Genomic DNA, 21,753 nt, shown 5'->3' on the forward strand with positions numbered 1-21,753 from the left:
TATTTATTATCTTTGTGTCAACAACTTCATATTGAGTTTCTTGTGTGTGGGTCCTATTCTATCTTCACATCTTGTACAATGACCGGAATGCTGGAGGCAGGCAATGCACAGTGAACCACTAGAGTGAACCCCCTCACCCTGTTTTGGATGCTTTATGCATCAGTTTAGGGGAAAGGTGGCAGTAACAACCCCCGTATTACCCATGGACTCTCCATGTTCTGCAATCCTCAGCCCTCCTGTCTTAAAGGAAGCTTTGTAGGTGGAGTCAGAGCTCCCTGGCTTAGGTGACTTTGAAGAAAGATGTCTCACCTTTGCACATCCTCCTGTCTTCTCTGAGGACATATCCAGCGGGACATTTGCATTCATAAGACCCGTAAGTGTTTACGCATCGGAAGGCACAGAGCAGAGGATTCTGGGCACATTCATTTATATCTGCAGCAGAAGGAAATAAGAAAATAGTGGGTGATATATTTTAAAAAGTCACATAATTTTGCAAAAAGTTCAAGTGCTTCATTGTTTTCCATATGGTATAAGCAGTTTCTGATTTCTAGAGAATTACAAAACGAGTTATTGTCGTTATATTGTGTAAACAAGATGGCCACTTATTCTGGGTCTCCCAATACAGTCTCAGTCTATGCTTGTTTTCCTGTTATAATTATTAAGGGTTATTTAGAGACATTGTAGGTCTCTCTACATATGGAAGACTTTCTGAAAACTTAACACCAACTTCACCCTCTAGCTTCACTTCCTCTCCATTCTTTCCTTAGGCCCAGGGATCTCAACTTGAGAGTGTAAGATCTTCTAGAAGATTATTAAGCCCCACCCTTACGGATTTCTGATTCAAGAGATCTGGAATGAGGCCTGAAAATCTGAATGTCTAGCAAGTTCCCAGATGATGCTGATGCAGCTTGGTCCAGAGACCACTCCCTGACAACCACCGTGCTGGAGGCTCGCTTCCTCTTCCTCCTTTCCATGCATCTTACCAGGCATACTGATTGACAGTTTTCAGGTGCTTATATGACACAGGCAACCTCTTTTGTTATGATTGCCTCCAGATGGCTGTAGAATGCTAGTGGTTATCTCTGTATACAAATGTGTCTATGAATAGAAAAGAGGAGAAAATGAGAGAAGAAAAGGAAGAGAAAGAAGAAAAAGAGAAAGAAGAGAATTAGAAAATTAGAAAGAAGTCAGTGAACAGACAGGAGCTGTATCCAAGAATAATTAGTAGGTGCACCCCAACAAGAGTTCTATGTGCTTTACAGCCTAACTTGTGCCCTGGGCCACCTAGATCTTAGATTCTCTGCAGAGAGGAGGCCACACAGAAAAGAAATGATGGCATGGCTAATCTGGCCCAGATGTCCTTCATTCTATAAACCCAGAATGGCATTTAATATTTAGGATTATAATCAATCAACTGTTCCCATGGCTCATACATAACCAGCAATTCTGTGTTTAACAGACTTACCTTCACATGTCATCATAGGACCAGGCTCAAATCCTTCCTCACAGGTGCATTCGAAACCTCCAATGACATTCTTGCAGGTTCCATTTCCACAAGGATTGCCCACAGAACACTCATCAGTATCTGTAAGTGACCAGAAGTGGGTTCACAGTCATCCAGGATGAATTGAGATAAAACATGCTTGCAGTCAGATAATACCTTTCATTCTATCAGAGCACTTTGACTTGTAACATCTTGATTAATTCTCATTCTGTTCTTGCAAGAAAGGGGTGCATATGTCTTATTATCTTGGGTTTATAGATGTGAAATTTGACTTGCTCAGTTGCAATGGAAGTGAGATTGCCAGTACATAAGACTTCCAGCCCCTATAAAAAAGCGCCTCTCTATGAATTTCTCCCACCTCCCACTTTATGAAGAAGTAAATCTACTACTGGGAGTAGATGCTCTAATGGTTAAAAAAGGTTCTTACAACCAGCTGAAAATATGTGCTTGTTTAAAGCTAGCAATATATATCCAGTTTGGCCTTTCATTACATCACTCTCCAAGAAGCTTTAAACATGGTGGATTCTTGCCAGATATAAAATAGAAGACTAAACTTACACAAAATCAGAGATCAGAGGTTAAGCAGAATTAATACGCTGGCTAAAACCAAGATTCAAGTAGATTTTGTTGATTCTGTTGAAACCAGATGGCTCACATCAGGCAAAAGAAAGGATAGGAAAAAATATGTTTAGGGTATGACCCCCCCTAAATATCTGTAGAGAAAGGACACATCTTACCATGGAGATCTAAAAATTATATGTGCCTCCTAAGCCATCCACCTAGGACTCTCACTGTTCTGATACATCCCTTGGGGGAGAATATCTTCCCTTTGGAAAGGAAGATTTTTGAGAACTAACATTGATATTTTAGCTATCTAAGGCATAGGAGGGTGATGGACTGCTGTCAAGGGTTACGTTTTACCCGTGGGTTCTGAAGTCTGAAAGTGAAGGTAAGAGGGTGTGGTAGAGCGCCAAGTGAGGTGGCCCATCTTGCACGTAAACAACAGAATTAACTACAGAGTCCAAAAGAAAACATTGACAAACTTGCTTTTGTTCTGCTATTAAACCACATTGCCCTGTTAAGAATATTATTTCTTCTTCATGTTAATAAAAACCACATTATTACTGACTTTTAGAGCTTGCCTGAAAAGCATTATATTCTAAAGTCTAGAAAAGATAAAGATATTGCTGGAGCTCTGATACCTGGGGATCAAATTCTTACATCTTGATTCCTTGTGTACAAAGAGAACTTTGTAATCTATACAGACAAACCTCATAGGTAATGCAATTATTAATTCAGTTTATGTCAAATTGTTTTAGAATTTTAGATAAAGAAATGTGATGCTTGGATGTAATTTGAGTTTAGTATAGATTAAGGTTCAAAGGGAGGCCATGGGAGCCATTCTTTGAAATTTTAATAACAGAGTTAAAACAAGGAGGATTCATACTGGATAACATAACCTTTCATATCACTACATGTAATGAAATGCAAATTAAGTTTTGTATTTTATACACTAATATAAAGAATAAGATTATGCCATTAACAATTTCGTTTCCTAATTTCACCTACAAGCACCTCATCTGCTTTGTTCACTGCTTAGCCCCTCACTGTGCTTAGCCTGGCACAGGAAGGTGACTCAGCTAGTGTTCTAAGCAAGGATACCTGAATGGATGGGTGAAACTTACTTAAGTCCTATCTCAATACATAAACATCCAGATGTGAGTACTCGATGGCTTGATTTCTGATGTGTAAAATCCTGATGGAAGAAACTCACTTATTACTCACCTACACACTCATTGCCTTCTAGAATATAACCAAAGGGACACTCGCAGCGATAGGAGCCATCCGTGTTGATGCACTGCCCGTGCTTACAGACATCAGGTTCTTTGCACTCATCCATATCTTAAAAAAAGGAGGAAAAAAAGCCTTTAAAAAACATTAAGGCTAACTCTGATCGTTTCAGGATTTAAACCGCTAAAGTATCTAATATCACAATACAACTGGTATCCACATGAAATGAAAAAAAAGCAGAGCTTAATGTTTCAAATTAGATGCGGAGGACTAAAAATGACTGGGAAAAGGGAAACGAAGGGGCTGGTTGAGGATATTCAGAAATGCTGAGAATGTAGCACAGGCTACTCACCAACCGCAGAGTCATCAGGCCCCACGATGATCCCACTTCCATAGGGACAGATCTGACGGAAAGCCTCTGCAGTGAGACACACACTGGTTAATAGGTAGCTCCAAGGCAATCAGTCACAGCTTCTCCCCAGGCAATGACCACATGCTGCACATACTGAGAAATGATGAACAGGACAAGCCCAGAAACCGGGGGAAGCCAACAAGACTCCCAAAGGTGTGATGCCAGTCCCTTGGGGAGCTCTGATTCCTAACACAGCTCAAAAAGAAAACAACTAACTAGCTCCTGGGATAAAATCATTTTCAGTGAGTACTCTTATTAGACTTTCAATTAAGTGGTCTTACAGTCTTTAAGGCCCACAATCAAGGCTGGCTTAATCAGCTGGTTAAGCTGCTGCCTGCAACACCAGCATTCCATTAGAGTGTCAGTTTGAGTCTCAATTGCTCCACTTCTGATCCAGGTTCCTGCTAATGCACCTGGGAAAGCAGCAGTTCTTGGACCAAATGTGTGGGCCCCTGCCACCCATGTGGAATACAGGATGGAGTTCCAGGTTCCTGGCTTTGGCCTGGCTGAACCCTGGCTGCTGCAGCTGTTTGAGGAGTGAACTGGCATATGGAAGACATCTCTCCAACACCCGCCACGCCCCGCAGCCTCCACCCTGTAACTTTGCCTTTCAAATAAAATACATAAATCTTTTAAAATAAAGGGGAGGCCTACAATCATATTTCATGGCCCACCTATGCCTTGAAAGGCTCAAAGAGACCGCAGATGTCAGACATACCATCAGGTTCAGTGGGACACAGCTCACAGGGGTCTCCCCAGCCTTCCCCCTTCAAGGCACAGCAGCATTCCTGTTTGGAGTGATTTCTGGACTTGGGTGATGAACACTTTCCTCCTTCAAACTTTGCGTAACAGTAGCTCATTCGCAAATCTGCAGCATAAATTCATGATACTCTTGAGTTGCTTTCCTACTGGATCTTTCTTAGCGTAATGAATAAGAAACAGAGCACGCTAGCAAATGTATTCTCTCCAGCACAACACCTTCAGTGATTATAAGAGTAACTGAGCTGACATCACTAAAGTCACAGGTGACTTTTATAGTGAGACCTAGTGAACAAATCAATGGGGCTCTTACTTTCTCATTTCTTATTTTAGCCAATACTTTAAAATATTCTGATGTCGAAAATAAAGTCCAATACTGTCATTTTTCAAATCTGAAATCCATCGTGACTTCAGGATTGGAACACTCACAGACAGAATCATTCATAAGACCCCTTCATTGATTGCTCTACCTACATGGGTTAATAAGCACTCTGGAGTAAGGGAGCCCTGCTAGTTTGAATCATTATTGAGATATCACACTTTGGCATTGATTCTATGACCTCTAAGTCCTGAAACCAAAATCAAACCCCAGATCACCAAAGTCAAATAAAGAACCAGCAACTGTGTAGAAAACACACCACAAGGACATGTCACTGAAGCAGCTGTTCGTGAAGTTGTCTGCTACAAACACAAGTGGGGCTTTTTTGCAGATTTTATATAAACATACACATGTCATGTCAATATTATATTTTTGACAGAAGCTTGCTGAGCTCAACAGAGGAAGGGAAGGCAAGAGGAAGACAGGGGTCTGCGGGTGGGAGGGAGTACAACAGTTTGTCTTTCAAATATATATTTTAATTAAAATATTTAATTTAATTTTAAATTAAATTAAATATTTATATTTTAATAAAACATATTTTAAATTATAATTTTAAATTATAATTTTAAATTAAATTAAATATTTATATTTTAATAAAATATATTTTTAATATCAATTATTGTTTGGTGGCTACATAAGGAAAATGGCACCTACTTCCTGCAAAATTCTCCAACATTGCTTGACATAGGCTTGGAAACTTTCTACTTCTTATAGAACAAACTGGTGACTCTAAAAAGTGAGCTCATCCAGGGTCTGGGGTGTGTTTTCCCTCAAATGTGACTTCCGAAGAATTACAAAACTCCTCTCTCTTACAGAGGCTAAAATTGACAGATTGTAAGAAAAGGCTTTTGTATCCACTTTGCACAGTTCCTCTTTCTTTATGTCTGACCACCTCTGCCTTTTTCATTTCCTCCAGCTACTGTCTTTCAGTCCCAGGAAGCAAACTATCACAGCCACCCATTGCCTTCCTATTAAGACAGTTTCACCAGCTTTGATTTCATGACATGGGACAGAGTGTAAGGTTACCACGTTGCCAAAGATAACAGGAAAAGATTCCATGTATTGAAGTTAAAAATTATCTCTATCTAGCTATCTGGTCTAGTGTATTATATTTGCCAAGCTCCTTAGGTCAAATCCAGCTGGCCTCTTTGATGAACTTGTTCAACTCTTCAATATAAATCAATCATCTCTAGTTTCTACAACACTTCCACGTCTCTCATGGCAGGCACCTTTCATTGAACTACCCTTCCGGAGGTCAAGGTCCTTGTCATGCAACATATTTGCTACCCAAATATTTCCTTTGCTGAGAAACTCGAAGATTTCCCAAACTATCATTTCTTGTAGAACACCTTTTTATTTCTTTCATTCCTCAAGTTCTTTGTCACATTCAATCTTTTGCATTTATTGATCTTGTTTTATTATGCATACAACTATCTTAAGTATAATTCAGTAAGTATTCACAAAAATGTTTCACTAAATATACTGAAACTGAACTCTCCTTTGTTTTCCAGTTTGTAGTGTTTCTTTTAGTCTATAGACATTTGTGTTCAATACTGGTGTGCAGAAATTCTCACTTTCTTTTCCTTTAGTCACTAATCTTGTTCCAGACCCTGGCCTTGTCTCCCCTACCCTATCTACCCCTAAAAAATATTCTTGGCAGGGGCCGGTGCTGTGGTGTAGCAGGTAAAGTCACTGCCTGCAGTGCCAGCATCCCATATGGGCACCTGTTCCAGTCCCAGCTGGTTCCACTTTCAATCCAGCTCTCTGCTTTGGCCTGGGAAAGCAGTGAAAGATGGCCCAAGCACTTGGGCACACGCGTGGGAGATTCTGAAGAAGCTCCTGGCTCTAGATCAGCCCAACTTTGGCCATTGTGGCCATTTGGGGAGTGAACTAGTGGATGGAAGACCTCTCTCTCCCTCTCTCCCTATCTCTTTCTATGCCTCTGCATCTCTGTAACTCTGCCTTTAAGATAAATAAATAAATAAATAAATCTTGAAAAAATATACTTGGCATTAGACTGAGACTTAATCGCATGAGGTTTCAAGTCAGTCTCAGTGACAAATTCCATTAATTAAATTTTGCAAGTGGGAGTGGTCAATTGATACCTGTGGTCTTCTAGGCCAGGGCCTGTCCATCTGAGTCCACAGCATTGCTACTACAGAAACATAAGCCATGGTTCTGTGGAATTTTCTCATTTCGTGGGCAATAGAAATCTGACTCCTAATTTTTCATCTTACAAGAAAAACCCAGCTTTTAATTTCCTGGCTCCAACAAAATCTGCACTCTGTGGGAAATTTACTTTTGCTTGTGGTGATTCTGTAGAATTGGTTTATTAATCAAAGATGCCTTGCAGTGGAAAAGAGAGCCCTGTTCACCCACACATATTAACCAGGGCTCGTCAGGATGCCTGTTTACCAGTCCACCTGCAAAGGACCCTTAATGACCCCTGGAATTTCATCAGAACTACAAGAAAGTCACTTTTGCTGCTTGCATTCCTCAATGCTGGCTCTGCTTCCTGGAGCCGAGCATGTGTCTGGGCTGCTCACAGCTGGGCTGATTCTTCCTGCAGTGCTAGCTTGCTCTCTGTGACAGGCCAGTGCAAATTGAATTAATAGCCGAAGAGTTTCCTCTGGCCTGCCACATCGGCAGATTCACACCTGGTTTCTCACTGCTTTCTTTCCAAACTCAGGCCAAGCCAAAGGCACACAAAAACAAGGGAGAAGGAGTATGAATTTATCTAGCTGGTCTGCACTACATGGACAGAATAGCCATTTGAATTAAGCACCCACTTCACTACCACCACTCTAAGATGTACTTAACTCTTTAACAGCTCTACAAGATCGAACACTCTCTCCTTGTTTCTAAAATGCCCAGTTGAAAAGAAGTTAATCAGGCAATTATAATAACAATAACAAGAGTCTATATATATTCAGTAGGATTCATTTGGGAAGCTGTTATTGCTTAAAATGAAGAAACAGAGCATCCCAGAGATTAAATGAATTACTCCAGGCTAAAAATGGCAGATCTTGGGCCCCAAATCCAGCATTGGAAACTTAAATAATATCCAGTGCTTCTCATTTGCTAACAGGGGAACAAACCTACACACACACACACACACACACAAAAATCCCAACCCAACAACAAAATAATAACAATCCAACAACAAAAACACTGGTAGAAAATGCATCTGTATGTGTATTTGTATGCCACTCCTACCCCACCCCCAACCAGAACTCAATAGACTATTTTGAATAAGTAGATAGCCACATCAGATTGCAGTTTTAGGAACATCTAACCAGGTTTCTGGAACTTAAGCACATTCTGTGTTATACTGAAGTTCAGACTCCTTTTGATGTTTTTTGTTTTGTTTTGTTTTGTTTTTGGAAAGTCAACCTGGCAAATCCCTAACAATCTTTACTGAAACAGTTGACAAATATTTTTCCTGAAAATGGACTGTGACCCAGCAAGGCTCTTAGTCACTGTACATTTATTTTTCTGTTTCCTTAGAGAACCTGAGCTATAAGGGATGGGCACCATCTACCAGCGGGATCATGGTTTGAGCTGTGATTTTTCTGTCTGGAAGTCTGGGTTTGGCTCACAACGAAGCAGGTTACTTCTTCTGAGGCAGGGAGGGCCCCACTGACTCCCCCTCCTCCTGCTTTGTTGTTCCAGTGGCTCATAGTGACCCCCCATGGCTGGGCCCATCACCATCTGTGTTCTTAGAGGAGAGACAGGCTGAGGTGCCAAGAGAGTTGTATAAGCAACCATAACTTGATGGATGAGTTTTTAACCTTAAAAGTAGAAACAAACCTCCTGACATCTGGTAATCATTAGACCTCTGGGTGAATGAAAATTCGCCATCTTCTCGTTCACAATGAGTCGGAGCTGTGCCATGTTTAAAACGTAAGACCACACCAAATAAACACAGAGTAATGAAAGTCCGAAGGCTTCAAAGACATTTACCTTGGCACCTTCTTCCAGTGGAGGACAAGGAGAACCCTTCTGGACACAGACACTTGAAGCTGCCTTCAGTGTTACTGCATGTGCCCAGCGCACAGATTTCTGGCTCTTCCACACACTCATCAATATCTACAAGAATTACATGTGTCAAAGTCAAAACACAACAGAGACAACATCAGGTACCAGATGCAAAATGGTAGAGGACAAACGACAGTGCAGTTTTAAAACCATTCAAATAATGAAGTTATTGTTCCATATCTCAATGACATTTTCCTGTATCAATTTTTAAGCTGTGGTGATTTTTAAAAAAAATTTAGTTTTGAAACCTCCTGATGTAAAAATGGAATCTGCAAGCACCTTCTAAGGAGTGCAGTGATAAACTTCTCTTACTTGGACTGAGTTGCTTGGCTGATCAGAAAACCTAGAGTAATTTTATGCAATCCTAGGCTAGGAAAGAAACAAGAAACTCCAGAGTCCCACTGCACCACTGCACAGTAAGCAGAAAAGCTGTGATGTAAACTGTGTCAACAGCCAGCCAATCGATGTGACATGCAGGCCTGTGCACCCATCCACAGAGCTTCTCCCAATACCCTATTCTAAAGCCCTAGAACTATGAATTTTACAAGGACACAAATGCTCACAAAGGTAAGTACACCCCTCTGTAGTACAAACTAAAGACAGCACAAAAGATGAAGCTCTTAACTCTGATTTGCATGTTGCTTTTTCTTTCTTCTGAGAGATAAGAGGACCTGATACAGTTAGAATTGTGGCAAGTTTTCTTCAGCATACGAACGAATCTTAGCTCCCACAAGGGTGGTCTGCAGCAAAGTTTGAATAGTCCTACTTTGCCTAGAAGAGTTCCTGCTTATGCATGTTGACCTAACTTCACTATTAGTGCCCTTTTTCACTTTTAAAATTGTCTTGGTTTGGTCATTAATTATTTGATCACCCAACTTATGGAAAAGTATGGCCACTCTATTCTGCTAACTCACCCATCTCTCCCCTGACTTTCAGTAGGAATTTGTAGTGCAGAAAGTGGTAAGTCTTAACTCTGAGTCATACTATGTTTATGAAAACATTTTGTTTTCCAACAAAACACAAAATATCTCTTGTATCTTGGGGCTCTTTACTTTGACATGTTTGTGAAAAGAGTTCTACCCACACTAAAATGTATTCACTTACACAATTTATTCTCAAGAGATCCAACCAAGAAAAAGTTACGAAACTAACTCCATTATCTTGACTTAAAATTGTAAATATCACAATGAGTTATTCTAGAAATGTGGAATGCACAGTGATTATGGACAATGCAAAATCAGCTTTTCCCTCATTCTGTGGTAGAAGGTTGCATTTATAATTGTGTCATGAAACCTGTGGCTCATTGATGAATCCAAACCACTGTTGATGATCAAATTACTCCATTCTCACACTCTTTCTACCTCCACATGCAATATTTTCTTAACAAAAAAATTAAGTTTTGTAAAAATGGTCAAATATTTGTTTTTGTCATCATTATTATGATTCCTTCACTTGTGGCAGAAATAAACCTGTAGGTGCCAACCTCTTATGAATGGGGACAAAGAGTGTAGAACTGGAATACTTATTCACCATTTGAAAAATGTTTTTATTTCTATATATCTCCATTGTTTTCCTTTTAGGGGAATTACATATTCATCATGGAACAAATAAAACCAATCATTAATAAAAGTAAAATAATAGTTTTCATTTGTACTTCTGTTTAAAGCATCAATCCTTTGCTTTTTTAATTTGGATGTATAAAATTTCACATTGACATGTTAAAAGTGCAGAAAATTATCATTCACTGTGGATTAGATACAGATCTGTTTAAAGGGAAAGGCATGAGCTAGGTGACTTCTCGAAAGTTTTTTCACTTCTATTTATTTATGGAGATCTGGTAATTTAATGTCTTTCACTCAATGTCATGACATATGTGTTGAAATCAAAGGAATGCAATACTATACATTTTTTGAAAATGTATTTGTAATAACACATTTCTACTACTCTATAGGTGAAAACAACATAGACAAGTCATATAACCATACTCAGTCTTGAATGTGAGCACTTAGTGATTTTAAATCAGTTGCAATCAGTTGATTTTAAATCAGTTGCAAACTACTGCCATTTAAAAACACGTACTTCAGGAATAATTGAAGTGAGATACGGAATTTTTATAAGCCATATAAAATTTTGTGGAACAAGGTCAAGACTGTATGGCCAGCTATACACACAGAGCAAAATAATTACTAGAGACTGACACAGAATGAGCTGTTCTCTCATCTGGGCCAGAAAGATGAGGCTACAAATCATATCTTTTGCCCTTGGATTTGTTTCTGATAAAATATTAAAAAATGAAGACACCAAGCAAAAAACCCAAAAAAACAAAAAACCCTCTGGCTTGGTAATTCCAGTGCAGTGACCAGTACTGCCCATTTACAAACATCGATAGCTCTCCTACCTTCACACTTGTCATTTTGCAGACTGTATCCAGGTGGGCAAATGCATCTATAGGACCCATCCAAGTTTTGACAGGTACCCGGTGCACATTTTCCAGGCTCTAGAAGACATTCGTTGATGTCTGCAAAGATAGAAAAGGAAAAAAATAAGAAAGAGGTGCCCATTGGTATGATTTTTGTTAAGCAAACAAAATTCAAAGAAACTGGAATTAAATCAAAGAAATATGTAAAGCTAATTAAAGTAGACAAAATTCTGATGAGGAGAAAGATAAATGATAATAAAAGTAAGCTTTATCAGGTTTCAAAAGTATACAATCTAACAAATACATTTTATTTTACCTGACAACAATTAAGCATTTATAGCAAACTGTAACATGAAAAGTGAGTATGAAGATTTTGAGGACACCTGAAAGATTAAATAGTAGTTTACAAAACAGTATTTTAAAGGAAAAAACAGGGATGGAATCACAAGTGTTGACAGAACAATTTAACTACTTGACTGTTAAATATAACTCCTCTCTGAGTACAATGACTTAATTTTTAGAAATCCTGTCCCGGTTGCCCCTCTTCCAGGCCAGCTCTCTGCTGTGGCCAGGGAGTGCAGTGGAGGATGGCCCAAGTCCTTGGGCCCTGCACCCCATGGGAGACCAGGAGAAGCACCTGGCTCCTGCCACCGGATCAGCGTGGTGCGCCGGCCGCAGCGCGCTACCGCGGCGGCCATTGGAGGGTGAACCAACGGCAAAAAGGAAGACCTTTCTCTCTGTCTCTCTCTCACTGTCCACTCTGCCTGTCAAAAAAAAAAAAAGAAAAAAAAAGAAAAAGAAAAAGAAATAAGGGAAAGTGATTATATACGACATATAAGTGTATCACATGTGTGTGTGCAGACACACACACAAAGGCCTTATAGGTTGGATCAGTTAGTCCTACTCTGATTTTTCTTGCAGACTTCCAGAAGGAAGGATCAGGATGGGGACACACAGTCTGACCTCCGGGCACACTGTATCCTGGCTCTCTGCAGCCCTGCACTTACCCACACAGGTCCTCCCGTCCGGAGCCACCTCGTAGCCTTCGTTGCACTGACACTGGAAGGAGCCCACCGTATTGATACACTGGCCATTTCTGCAAAGGTTCCCATTTCCAGTTGCACATTCATCAACATCTGCCAAAAACAAAAACCTCTAATAAATTCCAATGAAAATGTCATAATCCCAACAATGCTCTATGGGGAAAATATACTTATTTTGAGCTTCAGTGGCTTTTGCTGGCTCTGCCAAATCTAGGAGATTACAATGCAAATTTAACTTGTAACAATAGACCTGGCTTTAAGCACCTATCCAAAACTAACAACAAGATTACATGATTCTGTTAGAAACTGATCATCTATATGAGAATTTATATGTGTCACCTTGATTATCTTTGATTTTTGAAAAGCTAAAACCGATTTACTAACACACAATTCAGCTGAATGAATTATTTAATATTCTTGCAATCAGCAGTATAAAACATTAATCTCTAGCACAGAAAAAATTTAGTTTATTACTGTTGCCTAGCATGTTTTACATGGGCGATTTTATAGATTTAGTAATTTATTTCTTTTAAGAGACTACAGTGAGTCATCTGGACAAGAATGTCAACATTGTTCCTGAATCATGTAATTTCTATACAAAGAATAAAAAATTATAGATGCTCATGAACATTGTAATCATAGTAATAGTTACTAGATTTGATACTTAATTAGCACATTATATCTTACAAGATCTATGACCAACTGTTATGCATAAAATGGCGTCTATTTTACAAGACAGCCAGCACACTAGAGGTGATGCTAATTCTAAAGAACACACGTAAAACTGACTTGCTTTGGCAGTGAACAATTTTGCACACGCACCTATACAGTCATTGTTGTGAGACAGGATGAAACCGTGGTTGCAGCGGCAGTTGAAGGAGCCAATCGTGTTTCGGCAAGTTCCATTCCCACAGGCATCTCTTTCACACTCATTTATGTCTAGTAGGAACACAGTCCACAGAGAAACATAATTACTAGTGGAAAAAGCACTTTTGTAGTTACTACGGGGAGTAAGAAAGCATTTTGGGGTTCACAAAATCTCACATGTAGCCTGAGAACTTGTGGGTGTCAGTATTAGCTCCACCAGTGATAGTGAGAAACCAGCAAGAGGCAAAGTTCTAAACCTTGGGAATCCATCCTATTCATGGTTGGAATGTGAAAGGAGGCAAGCTAAGGACATGAGAACTGGACAAGAATTATTTTATTCTATTTACTTCTAGAATTCTCCACCCTTGCCACTTTTCTCAAATATTTTCACTTGAAAATGGAAAAAATTCTGTGCTCATCTGGGTCTTGATTTGTTGCCACCTTTGGCACACTTTAGCCTCTAAGATTCTCACTCCAATTTACCAAAAAGTAGTGACTCACCTGGCATTACCCTGAAATCAACAACAAAATAACTTTGCTTTCTAGCTCACTTGCCACTTTAGACATCCTTTCACTTTTCCAAGTCACTTCTTAAACATACAACTTCCAACAATGATAATTATCTCCTTTTTCTGAACTAACCTAATGTGATGACATTCTATTTGGTTCTCTTGTGCATTCTTCCAATATTATTTCTTTTTATTGGCTTATGAATTTTCTCTTTCACTATTTCATAGAGCTATCTTAGTATCTTTGTGTCTTTGCAACTAGCCACAGCAGCTAAGAGGAAATTAACAATTTCAATGGAAGACATTTGATATTGCTGATCTGAAAGAAAGAGACACAAAAAGAAAGGGCAAGGATGAAGGGATAGAGAAGGAGTGGAAGGTTAAAAAAAACTAAGGATGCCAGAACGGTATGATCATATGTATGATTTTCTTCCTGTCCAGATTTTGGACATGAAGATAGATTATTTGTGAACCCAAATCAGGAAGCTATTTCTGACCTCAAAATGAGTCTAATTGAGTGTGTGTGAAGACTATATCCAGAGGAGTCACTATGCCATCAATCAACTGATCGATTTTCAGCCATGTTGGTGAAGCTCTTTGGTTGGGCAGGTTCTTTGTTAAGGGATTCCATAAAATCCAGATGGAAGGAGAAAGTTGGGTAATTTCTAATGGCTATGCAAGGGTGATGAGCCAGGATGATCATGCTGCTTCAGCTTCAAATGTGTCATTACTCCAGGGTAGACAAACCTGTATGAGAATGTTCCCTCATGGACGAATCCAGTTAAAGCCAAAGACAAGCAGTTTAAACATTACGCTAGTGATTGTTCTTCTTCAGCTGTGAAACTAACTCACGTTCTAAAAGTTCCCCAAAGATGTAATGGGTGTTGCATTGAAGTAGAAAAAGAAAGAAGAGGAGAGAAGATTGATTACATGTTATAAAGTTTATTCTAAATCAACAGCTTGACAAAATAAACCAAGGCAGAGATTTAAAATTCAGAGCTTTTTTCTCTAGAAAAATATTTTTCTTTCTTTCTTTTTTATTTTATTTATTTATTTATTTTTATTATTATTGCCTTTATAGGGTCTGTAGAGGCCAGTGTTGTTGCAGAGTGGGTAAGCAGCTGCCTGAGGTGCCAGCATTCCATTTGGGTGCCGGTCAGAGTCCTGACTGCTCCACTTCCAATCCAGTTCTCATTAGCAAATGGCCTGGGAAAGCAGCAGAAAATGGGCCCATGTCTGGGCCCCTGCCACCCATGTGGGAGATCCAGACGAAGCTCCTGGATTTGGCCTGGCTATTGTTGCCATCTGGGGAATGAACGGCAGATGGAAGATCTCTGTGTCTCTCCCCCAACCCTCTTTGAAATTCGGACTTTCAAAATAAATACATAAATCTTAAAAAAAAATCAAAGGATCTGTAGAGGCAGAGAGAAATAGAGAGGTCTTCCATCTGCTGATTCACTCCCCAGATGGCCACAATGGCCGGAGATGCGCCCATCCGAAGCCAGGATCCAGGAGATTCTTCCAGGTCTCCCACATGGGTGCAGGGGCCCAAGGACTTGGGCCATCTTCTATTGCTTTTCTAGGCCATAGCAGAGAGCTGGATCGGAAGAGGAGCAGCCGGGACTCGAACTAATACTCAAACGGGATGCTGGCACTGCAGGTGGTGTATTTACCTACCATGCCACAGCACCAGTCCCTAAATCTGCCTCTGAGGATCTGGTCCAAACTACAGATTGTCCAGAAAAAAATACCCATTCTCACACTCAAAAACTGAATCTTTTCTAATGATGGGAATTCATTCAAGATTTAAAAAGAATAATAGGCTATTAGCATTAAGAAAAATTAATTTGTTTCTTAATCCTTTCCTATTTATTCCTTAATCAAATGCATATCAAGGAAGAAGTTTATTAAGTTCAGATTGCTTAACATTAAATAAGATGTTATAGCTGTCCAGTTGCCTGTGTTTTTATTCTGTAAATAGCAACACAACTACTGCAAGACTTAGTGTTAAATTTCATAAGTATTTGGATGCAAATGCATTATCCAATAGGAGATGAAGGGGAAAAAGCAAATAACACAAACTTACCCAAACACATTGTTTGATCAGCATTTGTTTTAAAACCTGTATGGCAGAGGCAATAAAAACTCCCAACAGTGTCAATGCACTGCCCATGGCTGCATATATTGGGGATTTCTTGACATTCGTTGCGATCTGTAAATAAAAAGCACCTTGAGCATTTCAATGGAAACAAAATCTAGTTGAATGACTGACTTCTAAGCACTGTTCTAGGATTAACTCCAGCTCTAAGCTAAATTAGTGAACTGGACACTGGCATTATGCCTACTTTTTCCTCAAAACTGCTAAGACTCTCATTTATGAAGGAGATTCAGAGTATAATAATGCATGAAAGAATGAAAACCAGTGACAGGAACCAAAATGTTCTGAAAGATGAGAAAACTGGGAAGTAGCGAGGGGAGAAAATCTAGTTAGGAGGATTTTCTGGCTGATTACCTGCCTAAGTGGTGTCATGATCTGTAGAATTAATTGAGATGTTTTGTCTAGTCAAGATTTGCTAGTCATGGGCACTTTTATGGCTCCTGTTAATTTACATCAAACAAATCACATTGCTAAGGTTAAGTTTTTGTTAATGGATAAGCCATGCTGTCCCTTGTTTAAGTTCCATCTCATTGTTCTTAGTCCTATAACCTTTTACTCCATCTGAACCATGCCTTCATGTCCAACATGGCTCCTGCAGCACTGGATAATCCTAATGATGTTTTTGTTCTCTATTCATATTTATTTGAGGGAAAACCCTCCCAACTTGCTTCTGCCAGTCTGTAAGCTCTAAATTATATTTATTATCCACTGAATCTTTGTTGCTTTCCTGAAATCTGATTAGCTAAGGGGCAGAATTTAATGCATGAATTAGCAGACAATGTAATTACATGCTTATTTGTGTCTCTGATTTTTCTAAAGCTCTCAAAACTGAGTTTAGAGTAAATGTAATCTGAAGAGTGCTGTATCGTCCTGGTTTTCCTACTCTCACAAAAGAAAATACACTGTCATCTTTGCAGCAAATGCTGTAGAGCATCCTGTTCTTAACGGGAAAACCCAGACTTGCTGTTCACATACTGCATTCACTAGGAAACAGCAATTGGGAATGAATACATTTTGCTGCACAGATAACCTTTCCCATCCCAGAGGAAAGCTATATTCTCTGTCCCATGTATTCTAGCTGCCATTTGTATCACTACCTCTTGCTAGGGCTGAGGAATCACCAAACTTTTAAAAGTGAGGATGACTACATCATTGGATGGGAAATTGAGATGGAGCAGTTCAGGAGTTACTGCTACCCTGTGTAAAAGAGCTACTTAACAAAATATGTTTCCTATTTGAGAAAATAGGTTTAAAATGACCAGAATTTCCCCAAGATAGTCAGAGGAAATTGATTTTCACTCCCAAGCTCAATGAAAGGAGTTGTTCTTGAGGAAGTAGGACAGGTGTCAGTGTCTAACATGATATCCCAAACCACTGGCACCCTTGGGCAGTACTGGATCTGGGAGTGTGTAGGCAACCAGACCGACCTTATGTCAGAGTAGCATAAGGAAATAGAGAGCATTAAAGGGTCTTCACTTAAGAATCATCTCTCATCTACTGCTTATTTCATGATAGAATTTAATGAAATATGGAGGTTCTATTAGTAGAATAGAAAGCTATAACTCAAGAGAATTTGATTGTGAAGTTTTCCTCTTGTTTTAACACCAGAAAACTGGGTTTATACAAGCACCAAGATTTAAAACTCCCAGGAGATCATACAAAAAATTGGGATAGGAGGGTTGAATGGGTTACTGAGGAAAAAAAGCTGTCGGTGCACCCCTCCTCCCCCAGTGCACAAGAGTGGTGTGGGGGAGGAACTAGGAGGAAGTGGCTGGAAGGAAAATGCCTCTTGTCTTTAGCTGGGCAAGGATATCTCAGAAGGGAGTGCTTCTGCTGTAACCATGCAGCTCCCAAGGTCAGATTAGCATCCCAGAACTTAGGTAGCTAAATCTTTTCTCAGATCTCTCATTACAATATGGCTGCTATAGTCAGCTATTGTTTGGACTTGAAATGATGTATTTAGTAATTCAAATAAAAGTCTTATGAGTAAGAGGGAGTTTTGGTTCTTCTCTTTTTAAACACAGGTGAAGACGAGTACTTCACAACATGCCTGCACACTTCCAAGTATGGGACAGCATTTAAAGGCACCGCAAACTTCATCTAAAGTAAATGTAAATGAAGACATCCTGGAATGAAACCTTCAGCACTAGAGGTTGAAATGCTGCAAAACTCAAGTACATTCCCTTTCTTTTGAAGATGTCAACGAATGAGGGAAGTTGAGCTTTTGGCTACAAACAACACTCACCCACAACACTTACTCTGCTAACACTGTTATGTTAGTATTCTACAAGAAAATAAGGCTAAGCCTCCTCAGGCTATGGATTGGATATCTTGTCTTGATCTATAAAATAGCTCTGTCCCTCTTTCTTCCCTGAGTGTGAAATGGTATGAAATGACAAGTCCTTTATGATAGTATATATCAGTCATTCTGTGTTTTGACTGGTATTATTTCACCCAGGTCCAAAGAAATATAAATTAAGAGTAAAATGCAGGGAAGTGGTATCGATGCCAAGTTTCACTAGTGTATTGTGGTTCATATCAGAGACGTCCCTACTTTTCCTGTCCTCTATTTTTAATACATGGGTAACAACGGCTTTGCTGACAAAATGCTAAATACTTGCACATGTTCCTTTAAACCCAACAAAACAAGTCTTGATTCTCAAAGTGATTTTTTGTTCTGCTATTACGCCCTCTTCCCACCAAGGTCTCATAAAACAATGCAAAATACCCTACAGAGAGCAGTGCACTTCCTACCACTTAATCACTGGCAGGCAAGGAAATCCAAGGAAAGTCTGACCATATTCCCCTGAGTTGCTTCATTCACAAATGCATAAAGTATCCAGGAAACTCACTATGAAATGAAGCATACGCAGAATAACACATTCTTCCTGATTTCTTTGCTAACTACACAATGATTTTAATTACTTAAAAATTATAAGAAAATCATTCTGAGGGATTATTTTGCTTCTAAGAAGAGATAACAGTGTTTTAATTTTCATAACACTGGGTATAAGGTCTCATCAGAAACTGAATAACCTTACCATTAATTTGGGTTGAGAATTCATCCAATCTTCTTGTTTCTACTACGTTCCTGACAAAAGTGAGCAACAACAACAAAATATAACTTCTATGGGAGTCAGTTTCTCACCGAGGTTAGAGGTTGCTCATCAGAGGTTGCTAATGTCTGCTACCTTCAATGAGTGATCTTTATTTATCAGGTGTTTGGGGAGAAAAGTGATGCTATTGGTTTTGTTTGTCCAGCGTATGCAGGTAAATGTGGCCCAGCTCAGAACAGGTTCACTGTCTAGATTTGGGATGTGTGACCAAGAAATATCATTGCCTAAGGGGAACTACATGGAAGACAAAAGAAAAAAAAGTTATTTGGTCCTGAACACCGGATAAGGTAATGTGGGTCTGTACATATACTTATGCATGTGCGTATATCTGTAGGCATTTGCAGATGAAGCAGCAAATAGGTAAATATGAAATCTATTTCTATAAATGACTCCTTGAAGCCTTTGCCAATATCTCAATTATAAAAGGGGAAAAAGCTAAGTGTTTAGACATTTTAACAGTTTTCTTTTTTCCAGCGTCACTGAGTTCATCAATCTGAATCCTAACTCATGTGTTCTTCAAAAGAAATCCAGGTATCTGAAGCTTGGCGGAGATGAACCCCTGGGTGGACATGAGTGCTCAACCAGTGGGGCACTACATACCGTTGCACTGTCCCGTGGAGGTGAAGCGGTAGCCAGGCTTACAGTCACAGCGGTAGCTGCCTGCAGTGTTGATGCACTCTGCGTTACGCTGGCAAACTGGGCCGTTCTGGCACTCATCGATATCTACAAGCAGGGAAGAATCTAGTTAGGAGGAGAACAGAGTCCGGAACAGAATCTGGTATTGAGTTGACAAAGCCTCTCATGCAAAAACAGATTTATATGTTTTTACTTTGATTGGATCTATTGAAAAGACAACAGAGATATTTACCCCAGCTATATTCATAATTGCCACAACTTGGAAGCACCCAGGATATCCTTTAGTTGGTAAATGGATAAATAAACCATGAAACCTCTAAAGCTAAAAAGAAATGTGCTATCAAGTCATGAAAAGGCATAGAGGAAACTTAAACACATATTAAGCAAAGAAGCCAATCTGAAAAGGTTATGTACTGTATGATCCTAAATGCATGACATTCTGAAAGAGGCAAAACTACAAAAATAGAAAAAAAAAAAAACAGTTTTGAGAGGAGTTGAAGGTGGGGAGGGATGAATAAGTAACACACAGAGGACTTGTAGGGGAGTGAAACTGCTCTGGATAATGCTACAATAGTGGATAGTTGTCATCATATATTTGTCCAACTCCACAGAATGTACAAGTCCAAGGGTGATCCCTGTATTCAACTAGGAGACCAAGTGGAGATGATGTGTCTGTGTGGGCTCATCAGTGGTAACAACTGTACTATTCTGGTGGGGGAGGTTGGCAATAGGAGAACCTATGGATTTGTAGGACAGGAGGTATATGGGAAATAACTGTACCTTTCTCTCAATTTTTCTGTGAACCCAAAACTGCTAGAAAATAAGATTTAAAAAAAAAAAAAGGGAATGGAAGACTAAAAATCCATTATTTACAATTTTTCACTTCAGTGAAAATTATCCATGGGTACAAGTACTTGAATATGAACACATATGGGCTCTCACATGATGATCATATTTTGAAAAAATCTTACGCAACCTGACTGCTAGGACCAGCACATGCTATGGATACAGACTAATACTGTAGGAAGTCGTGTGTGGACTCAAAGCCCCAGCATTTTACGACTCAACAAGGCTGCTTTTGTCTGGAAAACTGTGAGGTCTGCAGCTCAGAGCACCGTAACCCTACTGCTCATAGGAATCCCTCGGAATCTTGGTAAAAGGCAGATTTGGACTCAGCATGTCTTTCGTGAAATGGCCTGAGACTCTGCATTTCTATCAGGCGTCCAGGCGGTGTGGATGCTCCTGTCTGTAGAGAGAACTTGACCTGCAGGGCTGTAGAAACGCCTGCTCAAATTATAAACATAAGGCAGTCAAATCTAGGAAAACTAACATGGAAAGTTGTGCATAAAACTACTAAAAACAACCTAACACTCATTATCAAAGAAAAGAATAAAATGGATATTGTGTGTGCCATGGCTTTGGCTCATAATCTAGTTCAAGTTCATGGCATCACAGAAATGACTGCACAGTCCAGGCTACCCTACAGGGAAGAAGACACATTATCTTCTCATGAATAGTCTATGACATAGGTGACAGTATTTTCTCCGTGCCAGTTCTAAGTCTGCACACAGAGGTTAGCTCTGCTAAATAAGTTCCCAAAAGGAAGTGGCAAAATGCACCAACAGATGCCTTTTAGGCACATGTCACTGTGACAGGAAAACCTTAGGATCATCCTCGGTGTGAGTTTCTGACCAGATGGGTAGACCATGCCTGTCTGCAAGAGACACAAGAGTAGAAGTGTGCCTGCTTTGGTTGCCATGAGACCAGCACCATCTCACTCACCAGGTCTGACTGTTCTTAAGCAAGGGTATATTGAAATACTGTTTGTGCCATTAGGGAAGCCAAAGTGTCCCAGACAAGCATTTCCATGATGCAGTAGCCTAACTTCTGATCATGTGCATACTTGGGGAGAACAGAAGCAAGTTCCATTAGTCACTTTTGGAATCCATTCCAGTTTCAGCCTTGTTCAGGCATGAATTAAATCAGTATTAAGTCAGCCTTCATTTTCTGATTCTAAGAACTAAGAGAGTGCTAGGAGGCAGCTGCACCTGGATGAGATGCTGTTTCAGGAAGGATATTCTGTGAAACCAGAAAGAGCAGCCCTTAGTCATCTCCATAGCCA

At 39.6% G+C, this 21,753-nt stretch overlaps 1 protein-coding gene across 1 annotated transcript in view; it reads right to left on the reverse strand.

Moving 5' to 3' along the window:
- Positions 1 to 21,753, reverse strand: part of FBN1 (fibrillin 1) — a 259,408-nt gene that overhangs the window by 23,015 nt on the left and 214,640 nt on the right. The window contains exons 44-54 of the mRNA XM_062205862.1: positions 19,596 to 19,718; positions 15,808 to 15,933; positions 13,168 to 13,284; positions 12,310 to 12,438; positions 11,282 to 11,401; positions 8,809 to 8,934; positions 4,426 to 4,575; positions 3,648 to 3,713; positions 3,290 to 3,406; positions 1,466 to 1,585; positions 310 to 432 (exon numbers count right to left, since the gene is read on the reverse strand). Coding sequence (XP_062061846.1) covers positions 310 to 432; positions 1,466 to 1,585; positions 3,290 to 3,406; positions 3,648 to 3,713; positions 4,426 to 4,575; positions 8,809 to 8,934; positions 11,282 to 11,401; positions 12,310 to 12,438; positions 13,168 to 13,284; positions 15,808 to 15,933; positions 19,596 to 19,718 — 1,317 coding nt within the window. The remainder of the gene's footprint in view (positions 1 to 309; positions 433 to 1,465; positions 1,586 to 3,289; positions 3,407 to 3,647; positions 3,714 to 4,425; positions 4,576 to 8,808; positions 8,935 to 11,281; positions 11,402 to 12,309; positions 12,439 to 13,167; positions 13,285 to 15,807; positions 15,934 to 19,595; positions 19,719 to 21,753) is intronic.

The sequence above is a fragment of the Lepus europaeus genome, chromosome 11 (genome assembly GCF_033115175.1).
Source record: "Lepus europaeus isolate LE1 chromosome 11, mLepTim1.pri, whole genome shotgun sequence".
NCBI lineage: Eukaryota > Metazoa > Chordata > Mammalia > Lagomorpha > Leporidae > Lepus > Lepus europaeus.